Raw genomic sequence first — 18,399 nt, forward strand, 5'->3', positions numbered from 1 at the left:
GAATTTTTTCAAAAGATGCATGATTAATGGGCGGAGCTCCGCGTGCATCGAGCAGGAGTGGGCGTGGCCAGCAGGGGAGAAGGTGAGCGAACAACTGCTGTTGTCAGTTAGCTCACAAAATGAGACACAAACCGTGAGGAGACGCATGAGTTTATAGTTTACGAAGTTAAAATGCAAAGAAATGAACAGTGATTTAACGCCCTGCTACATTTGTTTTTCGTAATTTCATAAACAGAAAACCACAATTTATATCATTATAAAGATAAGTGTGTTCATGTAAACACTATAAATGAGGATTCTCCCTCAATCCCCGTATCCAGCAGACTCAGTGCAGCAGGTCTCCTGACCTGTTCATTTTAACCGTTAACCCTGCTGGTAATCTGGAGGATTTAGGCAAACAGCAGCACGGCGATGTGTCTAAATGTGAACAAACTCCTGATAAAAGACAGCGTCCGCCATTCTCTAATTCTCGTGCTGCTCTCCCTACAAAAAAGCTAGCAGCACACACACAGCTTTGCTGTATGATCGGCCCTGACAAGATCGCGGGGGAAAACATGCAACAAACCCCGTGGATCATGGAAACAAACGCATATGAGCGGCTAAATACTGTGCCGTGGTTTCCGTGTCTCTCAGCTCAGGCTTGACACTGGCAGGTCTCATGAATAATTAAGCAGCCGGCTCTTCTCATAGGATAAGAAAACTCCGCTGTGAATAATAATGAGAAACCGACGCGTCATCATTGCACTTGCAGTCCTGCGCTTTGTCGCCGATTTTGATCCCGCCCCAAAAATCATTTTAAACCCGGAAGCTGAAATTAGCTGACAAAAGCTCAAAATTATCCATTTTTCCCCACAATTAAAGCTGACAGTTGCTAACATTGTCTTAACTGATGCTCAACACACACACATCTGTTAATATAAAAGAAACAAGTTCTCCGGGGTGTCCTGAACCTTTAAGGAAAAACATTTAATTTGAAGGCGAGAAAATAAATAAACCAACAGACCTTTAAGGTTTTCTGCGAAGTGTAACAGTATTCAACTACAGAAATTGAACAATCAAAAGTAAAACAGCATGGTCGTCATTGTATAAAAATGTTTAAATACATATAAATTTATTAATATCTTTTGATCTTTAAAGGTGCTGTATGGAAGTTTTTGACTCTTCTAAAGCATAAAATTACTATAATATGTTTGCGATTGAACGTATCTAAGTGAACATCTGAAAAACATGGCTGAAATATTCTGCTTTGAACATGTGAGTTACGTGCAGGAACGTCCGTCATTTTTTTGGTCTCCTTAACCCGCCCACTGCCAATTATCTTTCAGCACCCCGGGTTGCCTTGGTGAAAAACAGCATATTTGATTCATTCAATAAGAGTATGTGTCCGTCACCAAAAATCGGCCTCAGGTGGACAGTAGCAGACTCTGAAATGAGACCCAGATTCAAAGTTCCACATGAGGTTATTAATTAGCAAATGACATAAAAATTACGAGCGTAAATATTAGGTGAGCAGGTTTACAGCTCTAAAGTTCAATTTCTAACGGTTTATTTTATTCTCCAGATCTGAGATGTACTATCTGCTGCTGATTTCAGAAGTATGGCAATAAATGTGGTGTAAAATAGCATTCAAACCCAAATTATTAGCATTTAACACTGAATGAAGCACATGAGGTGTACCTGAGCTGATCATTGTCAGTTTTCTGTTGTTCAGCTGTGAGAAATAGAAGACGTATATAAAATAGAAATTTCAGGTGTTGGTTAGGACAAAAACTCCTTTTAATATGGAAAATATTCCATTTGTCTTGTGCCGTTGCTTTTATTATTTACAACACGACTTAAATCAGCCTTTAGGCTCGATAGTGAGGCATACTGCTGTTTGTGTTGTCAATCTGGCAACTTGCTCTTGTGTGTTTTGAAGCAGGAGTGCAATACCTAGTTCAACCACTGGGTGTCAAACTTACATACTGTACCTTTAATAAATAATCTAAGCCTATCATTTGACTATTGTAGATACAGACACAGCCATATTGATGCTTAAAGGGTCACGAAACACCAAAGCACATGTGTTGAGCTGTTGACAGTCGTATATGTGTCCCACACTGCTAAAAACACTATCAGGACACCTATATTTCACTAAAAAGTGTAAATTGGTTGTTTTTGCGTTATTTCAAGCAAATTCGTACTTCCTGTTTGAAACAAATTTTTGAAGTTGTGTCACGGTCATGACATAATAGCGTGTATTCCAGCGTGCAGACTGGACGTCTGTGCCAGAGTGAGTCTTATTACGTCTTACAGTGTGATGCATTAATGCATGAGTAAGGCTTGGTTCAAACCAATCAGTGCGCTCTATTGTGCAACTTCATTAATATTCATTAGTGTCACCGTGTTTACCCCACAGAGACGCCACGTTGTGTTGGCAACACAAGCTTGAAGTGTTGCTTTTATAGTTTGCTGCAGTTAAGTTTCGTTTTCATTTTCTCTCTGTGAGAGCTCAGTTGGAGTCACGTGTGGATTAACAGTGTACGCGACGCTCGACAACAATAACTTACGTGTCTAAGGAGGATTATTGTTTACCTGAGAGCTGTTCTCATCTGCAAACGCTGAGATCCGGATTCGCTTGTAACGTTAGTCTCCTCTTCATAAAGACGCGGCTCTAGTTGCTGGTGATTGTCCTGTCTCTACAGATTTGGTAAGTGAGCGACCAGTGCTCTTTGTTTATTCAGTTTGTTCGTATCGAATAAAGTTAACTATTGCACTGAGTGCAGAAATGTTAGCACCGCATTTTGTGACCGGAATAACACACGCGGCTTTCTGACGCTACCTGCCGTGTGCATCTAAGTTTCTGGGAAATGCAGAGTTTTTTTTTCTCTCATTCGCCGTGCGGTATCAAACATTGCATGAAAAATACACGCTTAGAGCAGATCCTCGAATCAAATATCGCGTTTGTCGCGAGGGACATGAATGAATTCCCTGAATGAAAGAGCCAAACTGCAGTTAAAGTCCACCATTTAATAATTTGGCAAATAATTCGACTACAGATGTCCATGTAGGTTAAACACCATCACTTTCTCCTGTGTGTATTTTGACTGAAACTCGCGCGCGCCCAAATAGACACTCCCACACCATCCCACTTTAGTTCCTCCGACACTCCTCCCTAAACAGAGCTGGACACGCCCACTTTTCTGACTTTTTCCAAAGTAGAGGTGTGAAAACACCCTGCTGAAACGAGGGGGTTTCATGGCCCTTTAAATGATATATACCTCAGCCCTTACTGTAACTATTACAACTGAGATATTTATTTACAATTTTGAACAACCCATGGTCCTTGGTGATTCGTATTCAGTTCGAGTTCATTAGTATAACGCTTCTCTCAATAATTATTGTTTCAAAGCAGCTTTACAAAAGGTGCGCATTATTGCATTATATTAAAAATCAGGAAAGTTAAGGTTATTAGTTCCCATAACTCTATTAGTTACTACTTTAACTAATTAACTAGTAACTAACAGCTTTTACCAGTGGAAGTTATCATTTATAAACATAGTTGACCTGCAGTTAAATAGTACATACTCTAGTGTTTCCTCTAGGATTTTTTTCCAGCTGTGGAGGCAGGCCTTTTCTCACTCAGATCTACCAACTACCTGTGGCGTTATTTCAATGAAAAATGTTGTGAGTGCAGTATTACAAATCGAGATTGCATTTATGTAATAGCCTACAGCATGCAAAGATCTTTGCTTGCGCGCCGATTTCCTTTGCTTGTGCACAAAACCTCTTGCACGGCCCCTCAAATTTACGCTGCTTAAGCGCAGATCTTCTTGTGCGCTCTCAAATAAACGCTGCTGAAGTGTGATTTAGTGCGTTTATGTAACAACTATGTCATTTATTAGATTTGCTAGGAATATTTATGAATGTATCCAATAGACCTGCAGAGCGGTATTAATGCATCCTGAAGTAAAGTGAAACGGCTATACGTCGTGTTTGTTGGCCTCATGCATCACGCACCTGTCAGTCAGTCAGCACCCTGCAGTCTATGGTCAGCATGTAACCTTAAAAGGCTAAACAAATAGCACTACTACGGTTACAGAAAAGTTTGTTTTGTTATAATTCACTTACCTTTTAATACGTTTTGGTGCGATTATTACCCGCAATTAACATAAAAAACTACAATATTTCGAATGAGAAGTTGTAATGTAGCCGTGGGAGGATAAATTTCGGGGTGGCGCCCCGCCATCGAAGAATGAATATAGCGGAAACCGTGTAGTCTATAGTACATAATGTGTACATGTTAAATATAGTGCATTTGTGTATCTGTTGTCCTTGAAGTCTCCGAAATTTGGCTTTATCTCCTCACAGGATAAAAGAGCATTTTCTACAGGTGGTATGTCAAACCCACTCACCTGTGTGTCAGATTTGCATTGATGGCTTTTCATACTGTTCAGTTTCTTGCACAGATTGGTTGTTTTTCTTCATTAAGACATTAGCGCGCCAACAGGAGCCACGAGGATTGATTTGAGCTTGTTTGTATGTGTTTATTTTGAATCTAAAAGCCAATCATCGTTCACTGCCATTACATGATTCACCAAAGACCACAGATTCAATCTAACAATCTAAAAACTCACCTACACCTTCAATGGCCTAAGAAAGAGAGTTTATTTATTTCCACATCAGCAACTCATGGCTATTTCATTGCAAGATCAATATACATAAAAACATGATGCATGATATTATTTAAATGATATTAATTACATGATAGGAACAACTTCATATTTCAATAAGAGATGATACACAAACAAATATAGAAATATAAAAAAAATATCACAAAAACTGCATATTGGAAGTGAAATAAGATTTTTAAATTCAATATTCGATAAACAACTTAAAATTTGTCCTGGTGAAACCTTTATAAAATCATCCATCAAAATGTTTTCATTATAAAATCGTGTCCGATGGTACATTTACATTCTAATAAAATATGCGTTTATGGCAAGAGCAGCTTAACCATAATTACATGTGTGTGGTGCATCATTATTCAATAAATACAAATGAGTCAACCTAGAGTGGCCAATTGGGCATCTGGTATAAACAGGCCTGAGAGGGAGTAAACTAACTGTACAGTTTCATTGTTGAGTGAACTAGCCCTTTAAGACAGTGTTTCCCAACCCTGCTCCTAAAGGCACACCAGCAGTACACATTTTCAACCGCTCCCTAATCAAACACACCTGAATCAACTCATTAGAGCGTTAGTAGAGACTCCAAAACCTGAAGTTAATGGTCAGATGAGGAAGACATCCACACCAAGTACTGTTGGTGTGCCTCTAGGAACAGGGTTGAGAAACACTGCTTTAAGTGACCAATCTGAATGCAGAGATTGAGCTTGTGTTTTTTCACAGACGTTCGGATCATGTTCAGAGAGTCATGACAGAGGTGTGTGTGATCCAGTACCTGGTAGAGATAGAAGTGTCCTGCAGTCTCACAGGTGTAGGAGACGTCACCGGGAACATCTAAACTCTCCTGCAGACGCGCAACCTCCTGCAGGAGCTCCAGACGTCTGGACAGCACATAGTTGACTCGTCCATATCTGGCACACGCACACGCACACACACACGCACACGCACACGCACACACACACAGACACACAGACACACAGACACACACACACACACACACACACACACACACACACACACACACACACACACACACACACACACACACACACACACACACACATTAAGTATGGATCATGTCCAACCAAGACATTTTGTATAAATCAAAACTTAATTGTTGATAGAGAATTAGAGAATGGCGGACGCTGTCTTTTATCAGGAGTTTGTTCACATTCAGACACATCGCCGTGCTGCTGTGTTTGCCTAAATCCTCCAGATTACCAGCAGGGTTAACGGTTAAAATAGACAGGTCAGGAGACCTGCTGCACTGAGTCTGCTGGATACGGGGATTGAGGGAGAATCCTCATTTATAGTGTTTACATGAACACACTTATCTTTATAATGATATAAATTGTGGTTATGTGTATATGAAATTACCAAAAACAAATCTAGCAGGGCATTAAATCACTGTTCATTTCTTTGCATTTTAACTTTGTAAACTATAAACTCATCCGTCTCCTCTTTGTGTCTCATTTTGTGAGCTAACTGACAACAACAGTTATTCGCTCCCCTTCTCCCCTGCTGGCTACGCCCACTCCTGCCCGATGCTCGCGGAGCTCCGCCCATTAATCATGCACCTTTTGAAAAAATTCTGAAGTAGACTTTAACCGAAAGAGGGGGGTGTCATGACCCTTTAATCCTAGTCATTTCTCCCATAGGCAGCTGAATCGGAAGTTCTAAAACAATCACAAAAACAATCTTACTTCCTCAGTGAAAAATAAGGTTATTCCTGGTGCATTCACAATCAAACATTGCTTTTCTAATTGAATCCTTGAAAGATGAAATTTAACCCTGCATCACACTGCATCTTTCCCTTCCGAGCTCTCGCACAATTGCGTCATCGGTGATGTGACTGTTTAGTTGACCAGAAGAAAAGTGCTCTTGCTCAGCACAGTGGAGATTGCTTTAGTTATATCGTTTTGTATTCATTTAAGTGGTTTGAGATGCAGTGATGTAACGGAGGCCAGCTAGTAAGTGCTGTGCAGGTAAACCTCACTCCTCTGACCTCTAAAGGTGCTCTAGCGACAGTCGGTAGAGGCCAAGGTCTTTAGCCTCCTTGGTTAGAGCAACCGACTCCCATGCGGAAGGTTGCTGGTTCGATACCAGCTCGGAGCGGGTTGGGTGGCGTAGGACCGGCGGCGTTACAGTGGGATGCAGTCAAATTTTTCGAAGAACAGATCAGCCACTTTAGACGCTCATAAAGTATCATAAAAGTCCTGGTGCTGCAGTAATTAGGAGGTTTGCTAAAGGTGCAGCTGTCGTGCAGTGAGGGGTTTGTCTTTAATAATCTACGACAGTTTGCTTTCATCGAAAAGAATGATTAATAAATCCATATGAAACAGTCCGTTAAAAGTCATATTCCGTCTTCAGTTTTAGTTGGCCAAAGCCTAACAAAACATATTCAGCCTGTGTCACTATTGTGTGTGTGTGTGTGTGTGTGTATAACAGCTATACCTGCTGAAATCTTTCTCCGTCTCCAGTTCTTCCTCACCGTGACCCAGACGCAGAAGGTGGCGTTCATCGATGTCTAGCGCCATAATCTTCTCAAACAGCTGATTTAGAGCCTGAACAACACACACACACACAACAGATATGTAGGAAGCAATGCAAGTAATGTGTGACCGAATTTTTGACAGATGTTTGGTCCTGATTTCTCAGTGTGTGTGACTGATTTCTGTAATTCTGTAAGTGTGTGTGTGACTGATTTCTGTAATTCTGTAAGTGTGTGTGTACCTGATTGGAGTGTGTGACGATGAGTGTTCTCTGCTCAGGAAAGTTGTGGTACAGGTTGGAGATGATCTGAACAGCCACATCTGTTTTTCCAGTGCCAGGAGGACCAACAACCTACAGCGCGGAGAAAAAAAAGAGAGTAAAGACGAATTAGCAAAAGATTAAACAGAAACAAAGAGGAAGTGTTTCCTTTCTTTACACACGACAAAACAGACAGACTATACAAATCTTCATTTTGAATGTGATTCATCTTTGTCCAGCACTAGTATAAATGGAAACATGTAGGGCTCTATCATACACCTGGAGCGATAAGGCACAAGACGTGTTTGCCGTAATTTGTTGCTATTTTCAGGCCAGCGCAACAGTAGTTTTCACGTTTTGCGACACATTGTTTAAATAGCAAATCCATTTGTGCCACTTTGTAGACTCACGGGATTGCTGGTCTAACATAGAGGTGTGTTGAGTCGCATTGTTCATTGCTTCAGTTTATTCATGATCAATCTGCATCTGTATAATGTAGGGCTGCTCGATTATGGGAAAAATCATAATCACGATTATTTTGGTCATTATTGTAATCACGATTATTCAAAACGATTATCAGTTGAAGTCAAAATTATTCGCCCTTCTGTGTATTTATTTTTATTGATAAATATTTCCCAAATGATGTTTAACAGGTTTTTTTTTTACAGTGTTTCCTATAATATTTTTTTCTTCTGGAGAAAGGCTTATTTGTTTTATTTCAGCTAGAATAAAAGCAGGTTTGAATATTTTGAAACCTTTTTTAATAGCTCGATATTATTAGCCCCTTTAAGCAATATATATGTTAGATTGTCTGCAGAAGAAACTACTGTTATACAATGACTTGCCTATTTACCCTAATTAAGCCTTTGAATGTCACTTTAAGCTGAGTATCTTGAAAAACATCTAGTAAAATATAATGTGCTGTCATCATAGCAAAGATAAAAGAAATCAGTTATTAGAAATGAGTTATTAAATCTGTTGTTTAAACTGCGCTTTAAGCATCTTCACTGTATTTTTGATTTTATTATTGATTAATGATAAAAACAGTGGGCAGCAGCAGGAATGTCGCACGCTGTCACTTTAAGAATGGTGCGGCTCTGATATGGTTTCTCTTTCTCGTGTCTTTTGATTCTCAACTTGTTAGTTTATTACACAAATGAGGGTTAATATGAATAATCACTAAACACCGCGCTCTGACACAGATGTGCATGTATTTGAGCATTAAAGCGCTCACATTAAGATCGCGTTAGATGTGTGTGTGCTCTGCTGTCCGAGGCTAAGCGCGGCACGCGCCCAAACACACACACACGCTACCTGTCAGAGGCTAAGCACGGCGCGCACACACACAACAGCACGTGCTCTTTTGCACTTTTAAAAATATGAACGATGCGCATCCCGTGCTGCAAAAGTTACATTACAGCACATGCTTTCAGTCATTTTCACGTGGAACTGAGCTTTGCAGAGGCAGAGAGTTTTCACACGTGTACAACTGGAAAGGGGCGGTACGTGATGGAATAATCGTTTATCTCGATTAATCGTTTTTCATAATCGTTAAAAGCCGAAATCGAAATCGGATTTTCGATTAATTGCACAGCCCTAGTATAATGTCATTATTATTAGCAGTATTATTTATTATCTGCAGATTTATATTTGTTTTAATAAAAACAAGTTCAGATTTGTCCAGCGGTGGGGTTTTAGAGATGTCTGCATCACCACATGGGGTATAAGAACAGGACGTGTGTTTGGATATAACTCAGTTTTCTGACCACACTTCGTTATTCTTGTTCATTTATTCCTTTGCTGGAGATTAGAACTGAATTCAGAAATAGTTTTGACACAAATATGTGCTTAACAAACTAAATTAAATATGTCGGCTGCTCGATGTCTTCAGTGGAGTGAGTACAACACAGTTTCTTTACTCCACCAAAGTAAAGGAGTAAAGAGTGAAAGTAAAGAGAAAGTAAAGATGCTGAATGTAGGAGGCCCGTTCTTTATCATCGTGCTGCAGATGCTCTGTTTAACTGTTTTCTCGCTAGTGACGCGTTCAGTTTTTACACTTAAAAAGTCCGCCATGTAATTAGCAAATGCACCATGGAGCAACACAACTGACTCTAACGCCTGTTTCACACCGCAATCGTCAGCGGCGCGTGAGCAGAGCGTGCGCAGCGCGTATGTCGAGCAGTAGCAGCACGCAGGCGTTTGCCTTTCACACCAGCTGCGTCTGCAGCGCGAAGCTCTTCGGCAGCTGCTGCAGAGATCAACCTATCTCTGTCTATTCTATCTAGTTTCCCATGTCTCCCTATATACAAATACACTTTTTAAACTTTTCATCTGCACTAAGGCCCCTCCTATGCTGTTTCTTTAACCTGCAAATGTTTATTTTACAAATTTTATAGATCAAATAGTACTGTTTGCTTCTCAAGCTATATGAGAAGTGTCTACAGTCAGAAGACAATCGCCTGATATCATGTCATTTGTTTTTTGATTATCAGGTTGCTGTAGACCTAGTTATAATCATATTTATACAATATAGTTATAATGATATTTATACATGATCAAACTAGTGTTACTTTCTCCGCTTCAGTGATGTCCAGCGGCAGAATAACAGCTCGTTAATCCATGCTTGTGCAGAGGTTGAGACGGACAAAAGTGATCAATGCATGCCATTCTTTTACTTATTTTCGTGTTGTCAGATTCACAGTGCAAACAGCTCCCGGTAGGAATAACTCGAGTGAACATAAAACAAAGCCGATTAAATCTTTCTTCCTCTGCTCAGCTGCACAGAACACAGCGAGCTCACATCATCCAGCATGTGTGTCGAACTACACTACCCACAATACACTTCGCTATGGACGACAAATCCTGTAAATATTCTATTTCCCCTCTCCTGCAACACTAGTGTGCAACTTAAGCAAAACTGATTTTAAAATTGTTTTACATTTGGTTTTGTAGTTCGGGCCTAAATAAATGTTTGTTTTTAATCGTTTTAAGTTAATTTAAATGACTATATATAAACCATTTGACATTATTAATGCATTTATTGGGTAAAATTGCTACTTTTTACTGTCATTCAATGTGTTTTGGTTATTATCAATGCACTGTCACTTTAATTGAGCGTGAGCAGCGCGTCAAAAATAGACCCAGCGCCGAAACTATCGCTGCACTGCTGCTTCGGCGACGCTCACGCCTCGCTCTGACGCGCTGCTGCTGCGTGCGGTATGAAAGCTCTAATGTGTTAACATGGATGCCGAAAACACACGCTGCTCAGGCTCTGCTCACGCGCCGCTGACGCTTGCGGTGTGAAACAGGCGTAAAAGGGAACGTGAGATGAGACTCAGATTGGTTTAATGTACGTTATTTTCAAAACACACCCAAACTCATTAGGTGAATACGAGCAGAGGCACAGAGCATATTTTTCCATCCTTAAAATAGCAAAAGTGGATTCGGACATGCCCTTTTGCACCATGCGCTCTTAAAATAGAGCCCTTATTGTACATAAACTACTAAAACAAATTTTACCTAGGAAATATATTTACATTTGTATTTAATCTGTATCATAGACAAATATTTGATACAATATAGTCATGAATATATCGCTATACACAAAATCAATAGTAATAAGTAGCAGTAAGTTTTGTAATGAAGTCTTACCATGGTAAGGCCTGGCTGCATCCCTGCACGAATGGCTTCAATCTGCGTTGGTGTGAACTGGATGGTGTTTCTGTTAAAGTCAACGTAACGCCTCAGAAATCCCATTCATGGAGCAAAAATCTGTGTGACTGAGCTTTAACGAGACTGCACTGCTCATGTCTGAACTCTAGGCATGTTTTACACTGGATGTGTGTTTGTGAGACGCACCTTTTGGGCTGGTTGTACGGATACGGGCCTCTGTTTGGAGTCACGTGAGGCTCCACTAGCAACACCTGCTCTTCCTCACCCGGAGCCGCTTCCTCATCCGCTTTACGCTTTTTACCCTTCACACTCTGCACAGGGAAGTGGATTCTGGTAGAGAGGAGACACGATTTTAATAATGCCTGTACAGATTGTCCACTTAAATTACTGGTCAACAGACTTACACCATGTTCTAAGAACATGTGACGCTACAAGATTCACACAAAAAGCTATTTGTCTGTCTGCTCTAAATGCAACACGACAGAATCATTTAAATACCAGCCACAGCACTTACAACAAAATTGTAAAGGCTTTGAATCTAATTAACACCTATTAAACCTCTTTAACATGACTAATAGATTACTGAGTCACTAATGTTGTTGGCTACAGTTCTGACTTTCATTTTCAAAGCATCTGCTAGTTTCAGGATCTGAGGTGAACTATCTGCTGCAGCTTTCAATATTTATAGTCAACTTAAAAAAAGAAAGAAAGTTATTTTTGTGCTTTATTTGTCTTAGGCATTTCAGTTTGGGAAATTATTCCTAATTGAAGTATAGTTTAAGCCAAAGTACGAAAACTGCTACATAAAATTAAGTACATTTTAATTAAAACCAAGTAGTATTAAAAAACTGAACAAAAAGTGATGAAACAAGAGATTGTTGATGCATTAAAATGAACATTCGGTAACAGTTTATAATAACTACACACTATAAATCATTTATTAAGCATTAGCAAATAGTGTATTCATTATCTGTTATGCATTAACTCTACATTAATAAACGTTAGTAAGCAGTTTATAACTGCAGCTACAAATGCTGTATTCTTGACTTATAGCTATATTTATAATGTGCTTAATAATTGTACTTTCATACTTTGTTAATGATTTATTTTTCATTACTAAATTAAGTATGGCATTATTTACAAACCATTTGTATTTAAGAGTAGTTGAGGGTTTTTAGGATCATTCAGAATGAGTTAGTAAATGATTAATAAACTATTAAAATCAACGTTTATATGTCTTATTATTCAGGCATATAGTAATAGTTAACTAATATGTTAATAAATGCTTTATTAACTCAACTTCATGCAGTTTTGCGACCTAATCTAAAGTGAGGACTATTCATGCTTTATAAATGCCTTATAAATGACAAATAAAGGCTCGGTTAAAATCTAAACAGGAAAAAAGACATTATTCATTCCTATTCAATTAAAGTTACACAAATGAAACTGTACTTCAAATGAAAAAATAAATCTTTGCAACCTGATCTAAAATAAAATCACTGTAGAGTTTAAACATTACATCTTATTATATTGTTTAATTAATATATTGTTGTTTTATCCAGTTTTGTTGTATTTTGACACTCCTGTTATTCGGCAATGTCTAAACTTTACAGTAATTTTACATTTTAGAAAAAATTGCACAGATTATCGTTCATTTGATTCTGAGCCTTTATTTGTAATTTATAAGGCATTTATAAAGCATGAATAGTCCTCACTTTAGATTAGGTCACAAAACTGCATGAAGTTGAGTTAATAAAGCATTTATTAACATATTAGTTGACTATTACTATATGCCTGAATAATAAGACATATAAATGTTGATTTCGATAGTTTATTAATCATTTACTAACTCATTCTGAATGATCTTAAAAACCTTCAACTACTCTTAAATACAAATGGTTTGTAAATAATGCGATACTTAATTTAGTAATGAAAATAAATCATTAACTAAATATGAAAATACAATTATTAAGCACATTTTTAATGTAGTTATAAGTCAAGAATAGAGCATTTGTAGCTGCAGTTATAAACTGCTTACTAACGTTTATTAATGTAGAGTTAATGCTTAACGGATAATGAATTCACTATTTGCTAATGCTTAATACATGATTCATAGTGTGTAGTTATTATAAAGTGTTACCGAACATTTAAATTAAACATTTCTTGTTTTAGTATGGTTGTTTGAATTTTTAAAAGGAATAACTATAAAGCTGAGGAAAAAAAAGCAATATACTCAGGGCTTCCCACAGGTTTGAAATATACTTGCGGTGGTTGCCAGATTGAAACACACCTTTTACCCACGGCACATGGTTACTACATGTGACAAAAAAAAAATGATTTTTAACAATAAGGTTATTCATTATGTCACTGTTTCTTTTCAATGGGTTAAAGTAAAAAAAAACTGTTTAAATAAAAAAAAAAAGAAATCCACAATTTGTTTTACTTTTATGCTATTCATGAGCCATTTGCACCCACTGACAGGTTAAATCTGCTGCTGATGTTTTGTACAGTATTGCCAAAGCATGTTAGATATGTTAAAAACATGGTATATATCAACATCACCAAATTAAAAATATATAAAGCAAACAAAATATAAATGGCTACGGAATAAAAACAGACAGTATCTCTAGAAAGTATAATAATTACAAGAATAAAAACATATTTATATAGGTGTACAAATATTTTGTAGCCAGTTTAGATGTAATTTCGTCCTCTCTAATAGAAAAGTTTACTGGAGTCGTTTAGGTCAAAGAATTAATTAATTAATATTTATCTCGCTCTTGTTGCTGTGCATGCGCTTTCAGCTGCGAAGTCAAGCATAAGTAAATCAGGCTTAACCCTCTGAATGCAAAAACACATACAATTAATTACTGCTTTAGAAAGCGAAACCAAAATCCCGGACATTTCAGGAGATTTAGAAACCTCTAATGGATGCATATTTAAGTCCCAAAAAAGGCGCATCTCTGTGGGTCTCTGCTGAGCATGTGAGATTGTCTGTGAGAGTGTTGACATTTCTCACGCGCACGCAACAAGAAGTAGGAAATGTTTAGTGCGAGAGAAGATTTTTCTACTGGTTAATCGATGGCGGATGTTTGGTTATATTGGGCGGATACATAAAAAGTCTAAAAGGATGAAAATAGTAAAAAAATAAATGTCACAAACATATATTTGGGCAGCCGTTAATATACCTAGGCGACCCCGCCAAGTAAAAGTTAATGTGTGGGAGGCACTGAAACTTTACTAAAACTTAAAATGGAAAAAGTATTAAAATACCTAAACATTAGATTTTAAAAAACCTGAATAACTAAATAGATTGTAAAAAAAAAAATAAAAAAAATTTAAGGTCTAGGAAGTGGTATGTTGTGTTGAAAACGGAGCATGAATGAACCTGAATGGTGGCATCTGTCTAGCGGGATCCTCCTCCGTCACCTTGACCGTGTGCTCTGGGAAACAGGATCTGAGGTGCTGGATGGACAGGAAGGTGTCGTTGAAGTCCAGACTGGAGATCTGATTGGGCATCTTTGAGTAATGAGCACTACCAGGGTCTCCATAACCCAGGATGATGTCGTGAAGCCAGTCGGGAACCACACACTCGGTGTTCATGAGGTTACGGATGGTCTCCAGCACAGCCTGCAAAATAAAAATAAATAAATAAACAGTTAATCTTTGTTGACTGAAATGACCACAGCCCTGTTTTAAATGTTGGACATGTATACCACATGGCTTGATTTTTAAAAACAACACAAATAAATGTGCAGTTGATCCGTCTCGCACGCTATACAACGAAACGTTTCTTGCACAGAAATACCTATGATGATATTCGATAGTATTATTTTTAAAACACTATTAGTAATATCATTTTAGTATTTATTAACGTCAAATAAATGTGTATAATTTGTTGCGTTTGGGTTTTATTTATTTGAACTTTTCTTAGTTTTGGTCATTTTAATACTAACACTTGGAATTTTTATTTTAAGATTTAGAAATGTTAATTCATGTAAGGACTCACTTTAATGTCATTTAATAAATAATTAATTTTTAATACTAAAATATAATAAATAAATACATTTTTAATACTACTTTTAATACGTTTAGTTTGCCGTTTTCATACACTGCCTTAAACTCTACTAAAGTTTAAAATAATCAAAGAAAAAACCAATAATTCTCTAACAGAAATAAATTAAAATAAAACAACAACAATAAGCTGTTTTTTTAGTTGACGATACAAATTTGTATTTCATGTAAAAAGATAGTTAATCCAAAAAATGACCCATCTAACTAAACCTTTATGACTTTCTTTCTTCTGTTGGAGGCAATCGAAGATATATTGAAGAAAGCTGGGAAACCTGTAAACATTGATCTCCACTGTTAGAAAAACAAATACTATGGAAGTCAATGGTTACATGTTTCCAGATTTCTACAAAATATTTTTTTGTCTTTTAGTAAAAAACAGAATTTTTATTTTTGGGTGAAATAACCCTTTAACAGTTTTATTCATACTATAGTTTTATGTCGCACTATAAACACTGTCTAGTTTGACACAGTAAAGTCGGAGTGACCTTGAAGTTGTTCTCTTTGGGTTTGCGCCTCATGATGACGTTGAAGGTTTCGTAGGGATCTTCTGCTCCGCTCTGGATGCTGTTGGTCATGTCCTGCTGGTATTGGTTCGAGTCCAGCCACACTCGGTACGTCCTGGTGTCACCTCTCAATTTGGGCTTTGGATCAGGACCTTCACGAAAGCATTAGAAAATGGTAAAATAAAATTTTGTACAGGACAAACAGAAAGAATAGAAAGCCGAACATTCAATCTCATAAAATACAAGAACATCTTACTGTAATCAATGTGGTGCCACAAAATTACAAATGAGAATCACAAGAATGATTCCTCTTTCTAAGCTAATTTAACTCTTCACTAAATGGACAATATCAATAATCAGGGTAAAATACCAATTAGGATATATTGTTATCGCGACAACATCGCCATATATAGTTAACGCAACATATTGTTATGACGATATAGTGTTATTGCGATATATCGTTAAAGCAACATATTTTTGTCGAGATAGAGTTTTATTACCATATATAGTTAACAAAACATATTGTTATGACGATATAGTGTTATTGCGATATATCATTAAAGCAACATATTTTTGTTGAGATAGTTTTATTACCATATATAGTTAACAAAACATATTGCTATGACGATATAGTGTTATTGCGAAATGTAGTTAACGCAATATATTGTTATGTAATATAGCATTATCACCATATATCGTTAAAGCAATATACTGTTAAGGAGATATAGCGTTCTCGTCATATATTGTTAACGCAATATATTGCGATATATATTTAACGAAATATATTGTTATGCAATATAGCATTATCACCATATATCGGTAAAGCAATATATTGTTATGGAGATATAGCGTGATGGCCATATATCCTTAACGCAATATATTGCGATATATAGTTAACGCAATATACTGTTATGCAATATAGCATTATCATCATATATTGTTAAAGCAATATAGTGTTATGGAGATTTACTTCATCATCATATATCGCTAACACAATATATTGCGATATAAAGTTAACGCAATATATTGTTATGCAATATAGCATTATCACCATATATCGGTAAAGCAATATAGTGTTATGGAGATTTACTTCATCGTCATATATCATTAACGCAATATATTGCAATATAAAGTTAATGCAATATATTGTTATGCAATTTAGCATTATCACCATATATCGTTAAAGCAGTATATTTTTAATCGAGATATAATGTTATTACCATATATCGTTAACAAAACCTATTGCTATGATGTTATAGTGCTATTGCGATATGTAGTTAAAGTAATATATTGTTATGCAATATAGCGTTATCACCATATATCGTTAAAGCAATATATTGAGATATATAGTTAACACAATATATTGTTATGCAGATATATCGTTACCACCATATATCATTAACGCAATGCATTGCGATATATAGTTAAAGCAATATATTGTTATGGAGATATATCGTTATCGCCATATATCCTTAATGCAATACATTGCAATATATAGTTAACACAATATATTGTTGTGCATTATAGCATTATCACCATATATCGCTAAAGCAATATATTGTTATCAAGATATGGCGTTATCACCATAGATCTTTAACGCAATAAATTGCTATAGCGAAATAGTGTTATTGTGATATATAGTGAATGCAATTTATTGTTATGCAATATAGTATTGTCACCATATATTGTTACAGCAATATATTGTTATGGAGATATAGTGTTATCGCCATATATCATTAACGCAATATATTGCGATATATAGTTAATGCAATATATTGTTATGCAATATAGCGTTATCACCATATATCGTTAAAGCAATATATTGAGATATATAGTTAACACAATATATTGTTATGGAGATATATCGTTATCGCCATATATCCTTAATGCAATACATTGCAATATATAGTTAACACAATATATTGTTGTGCATTATAGCATTATCACCATATATCGTTAAAGCAATATATTGTTATCAAGATATGGCGTTATCGCCATACATCTTTAACGCAATATATTGCTATGGCGAAAAAGTGTTATTGTGATATATAGTGAATGCAATTTATTGTTATGCAATATAGTATTGTCACCATATATCGTTACAGCAATATATTGTTATGGAGATATAGCGTTATCGCTAAATGTATGTGTGGTCATTTGCTGTCTAGAAAAAAAAAGGTTAAAAGCCATTTGTGCTGTCATTCATTCATTTTCTTGTCGGCTTAGTCCCTTTATTAATGCGGGGTCGCCACAGCGGAATGAACCGCCAACTTATCCAGCAAATTTTTACACAGCGGATGCCCTTCCAGCCGCAACCCATCTCTAGGAAAACCATTTGTGCTGTATGTTTCATATTTAAGATGTTCAATAAAAACATTTTTGAGATAAAAAAAAACATCACACACATGTTGGGGCATTACTGTTAATCAGGATTTTGCTTGGAAATCAGAGCGCACGGCTGTATATTTTTAACATCTTCCGCTTGGCTCACCTTCCTCAATGACGCGGCCTTGATCATCCAGCATGCCCTGCACCTCGCAGCCCCTCACGTACACCAGACCGGCCTGATCCACAAACGGCTGCCGGCGGTCGAAGCGTGTGCCGTAGGGCAGGTTGGGTCGCACCGTGATCAGAAAGCAAACATCGTGCTTCCGCAGCCCTGCAAAAACAAACAGCAATGTGAAGCTGAACATTCAGTAATGCTCTTGTTCTGTTCTTCATTTCACCATGTTGAG

At 37.0% G+C, this 18,399-nt stretch overlaps 1 protein-coding gene across 2 annotated transcripts in view; it reads right to left on the reverse strand.

Annotated features, from left to right (window-relative positions):
• The window catches only part of aqr (aquarius intron-binding spliceosomal factor), a 90,646-nt gene that overhangs the window by 42,686 nt on the left and 29,561 nt on the right, over positions 1-18,399 (reverse strand). For both annotated transcript variants that reach the window (NM_200464.3, NM_001446347.1), the window contains 8 exon segments: positions 5,440-5,575; positions 7,119-7,228; positions 7,398-7,508; positions 11,067-11,136; positions 11,274-11,417; positions 14,476-14,717; positions 15,647-15,816; positions 18,156-18,323. In NM_200464.3, the coding sequence (NP_956758.3) occupies positions 5,440-5,575; positions 7,119-7,228; positions 7,398-7,508; positions 11,067-11,136; positions 11,274-11,417; positions 14,476-14,717; positions 15,647-15,816; positions 18,156-18,323 (1,151 nt within the window).

The sequence above is a fragment of the Danio rerio genome, chromosome 17 (genome assembly GCF_052040795.2).
Source record: "Danio rerio strain M-AB ecotype USA chromosome 17, GRCz13ab, whole genome shotgun sequence".
In the NCBI taxonomy this organism is placed as follows: domain Eukaryota; kingdom Metazoa; phylum Chordata; class Actinopteri; order Cypriniformes; family Danionidae; genus Danio; species Danio rerio.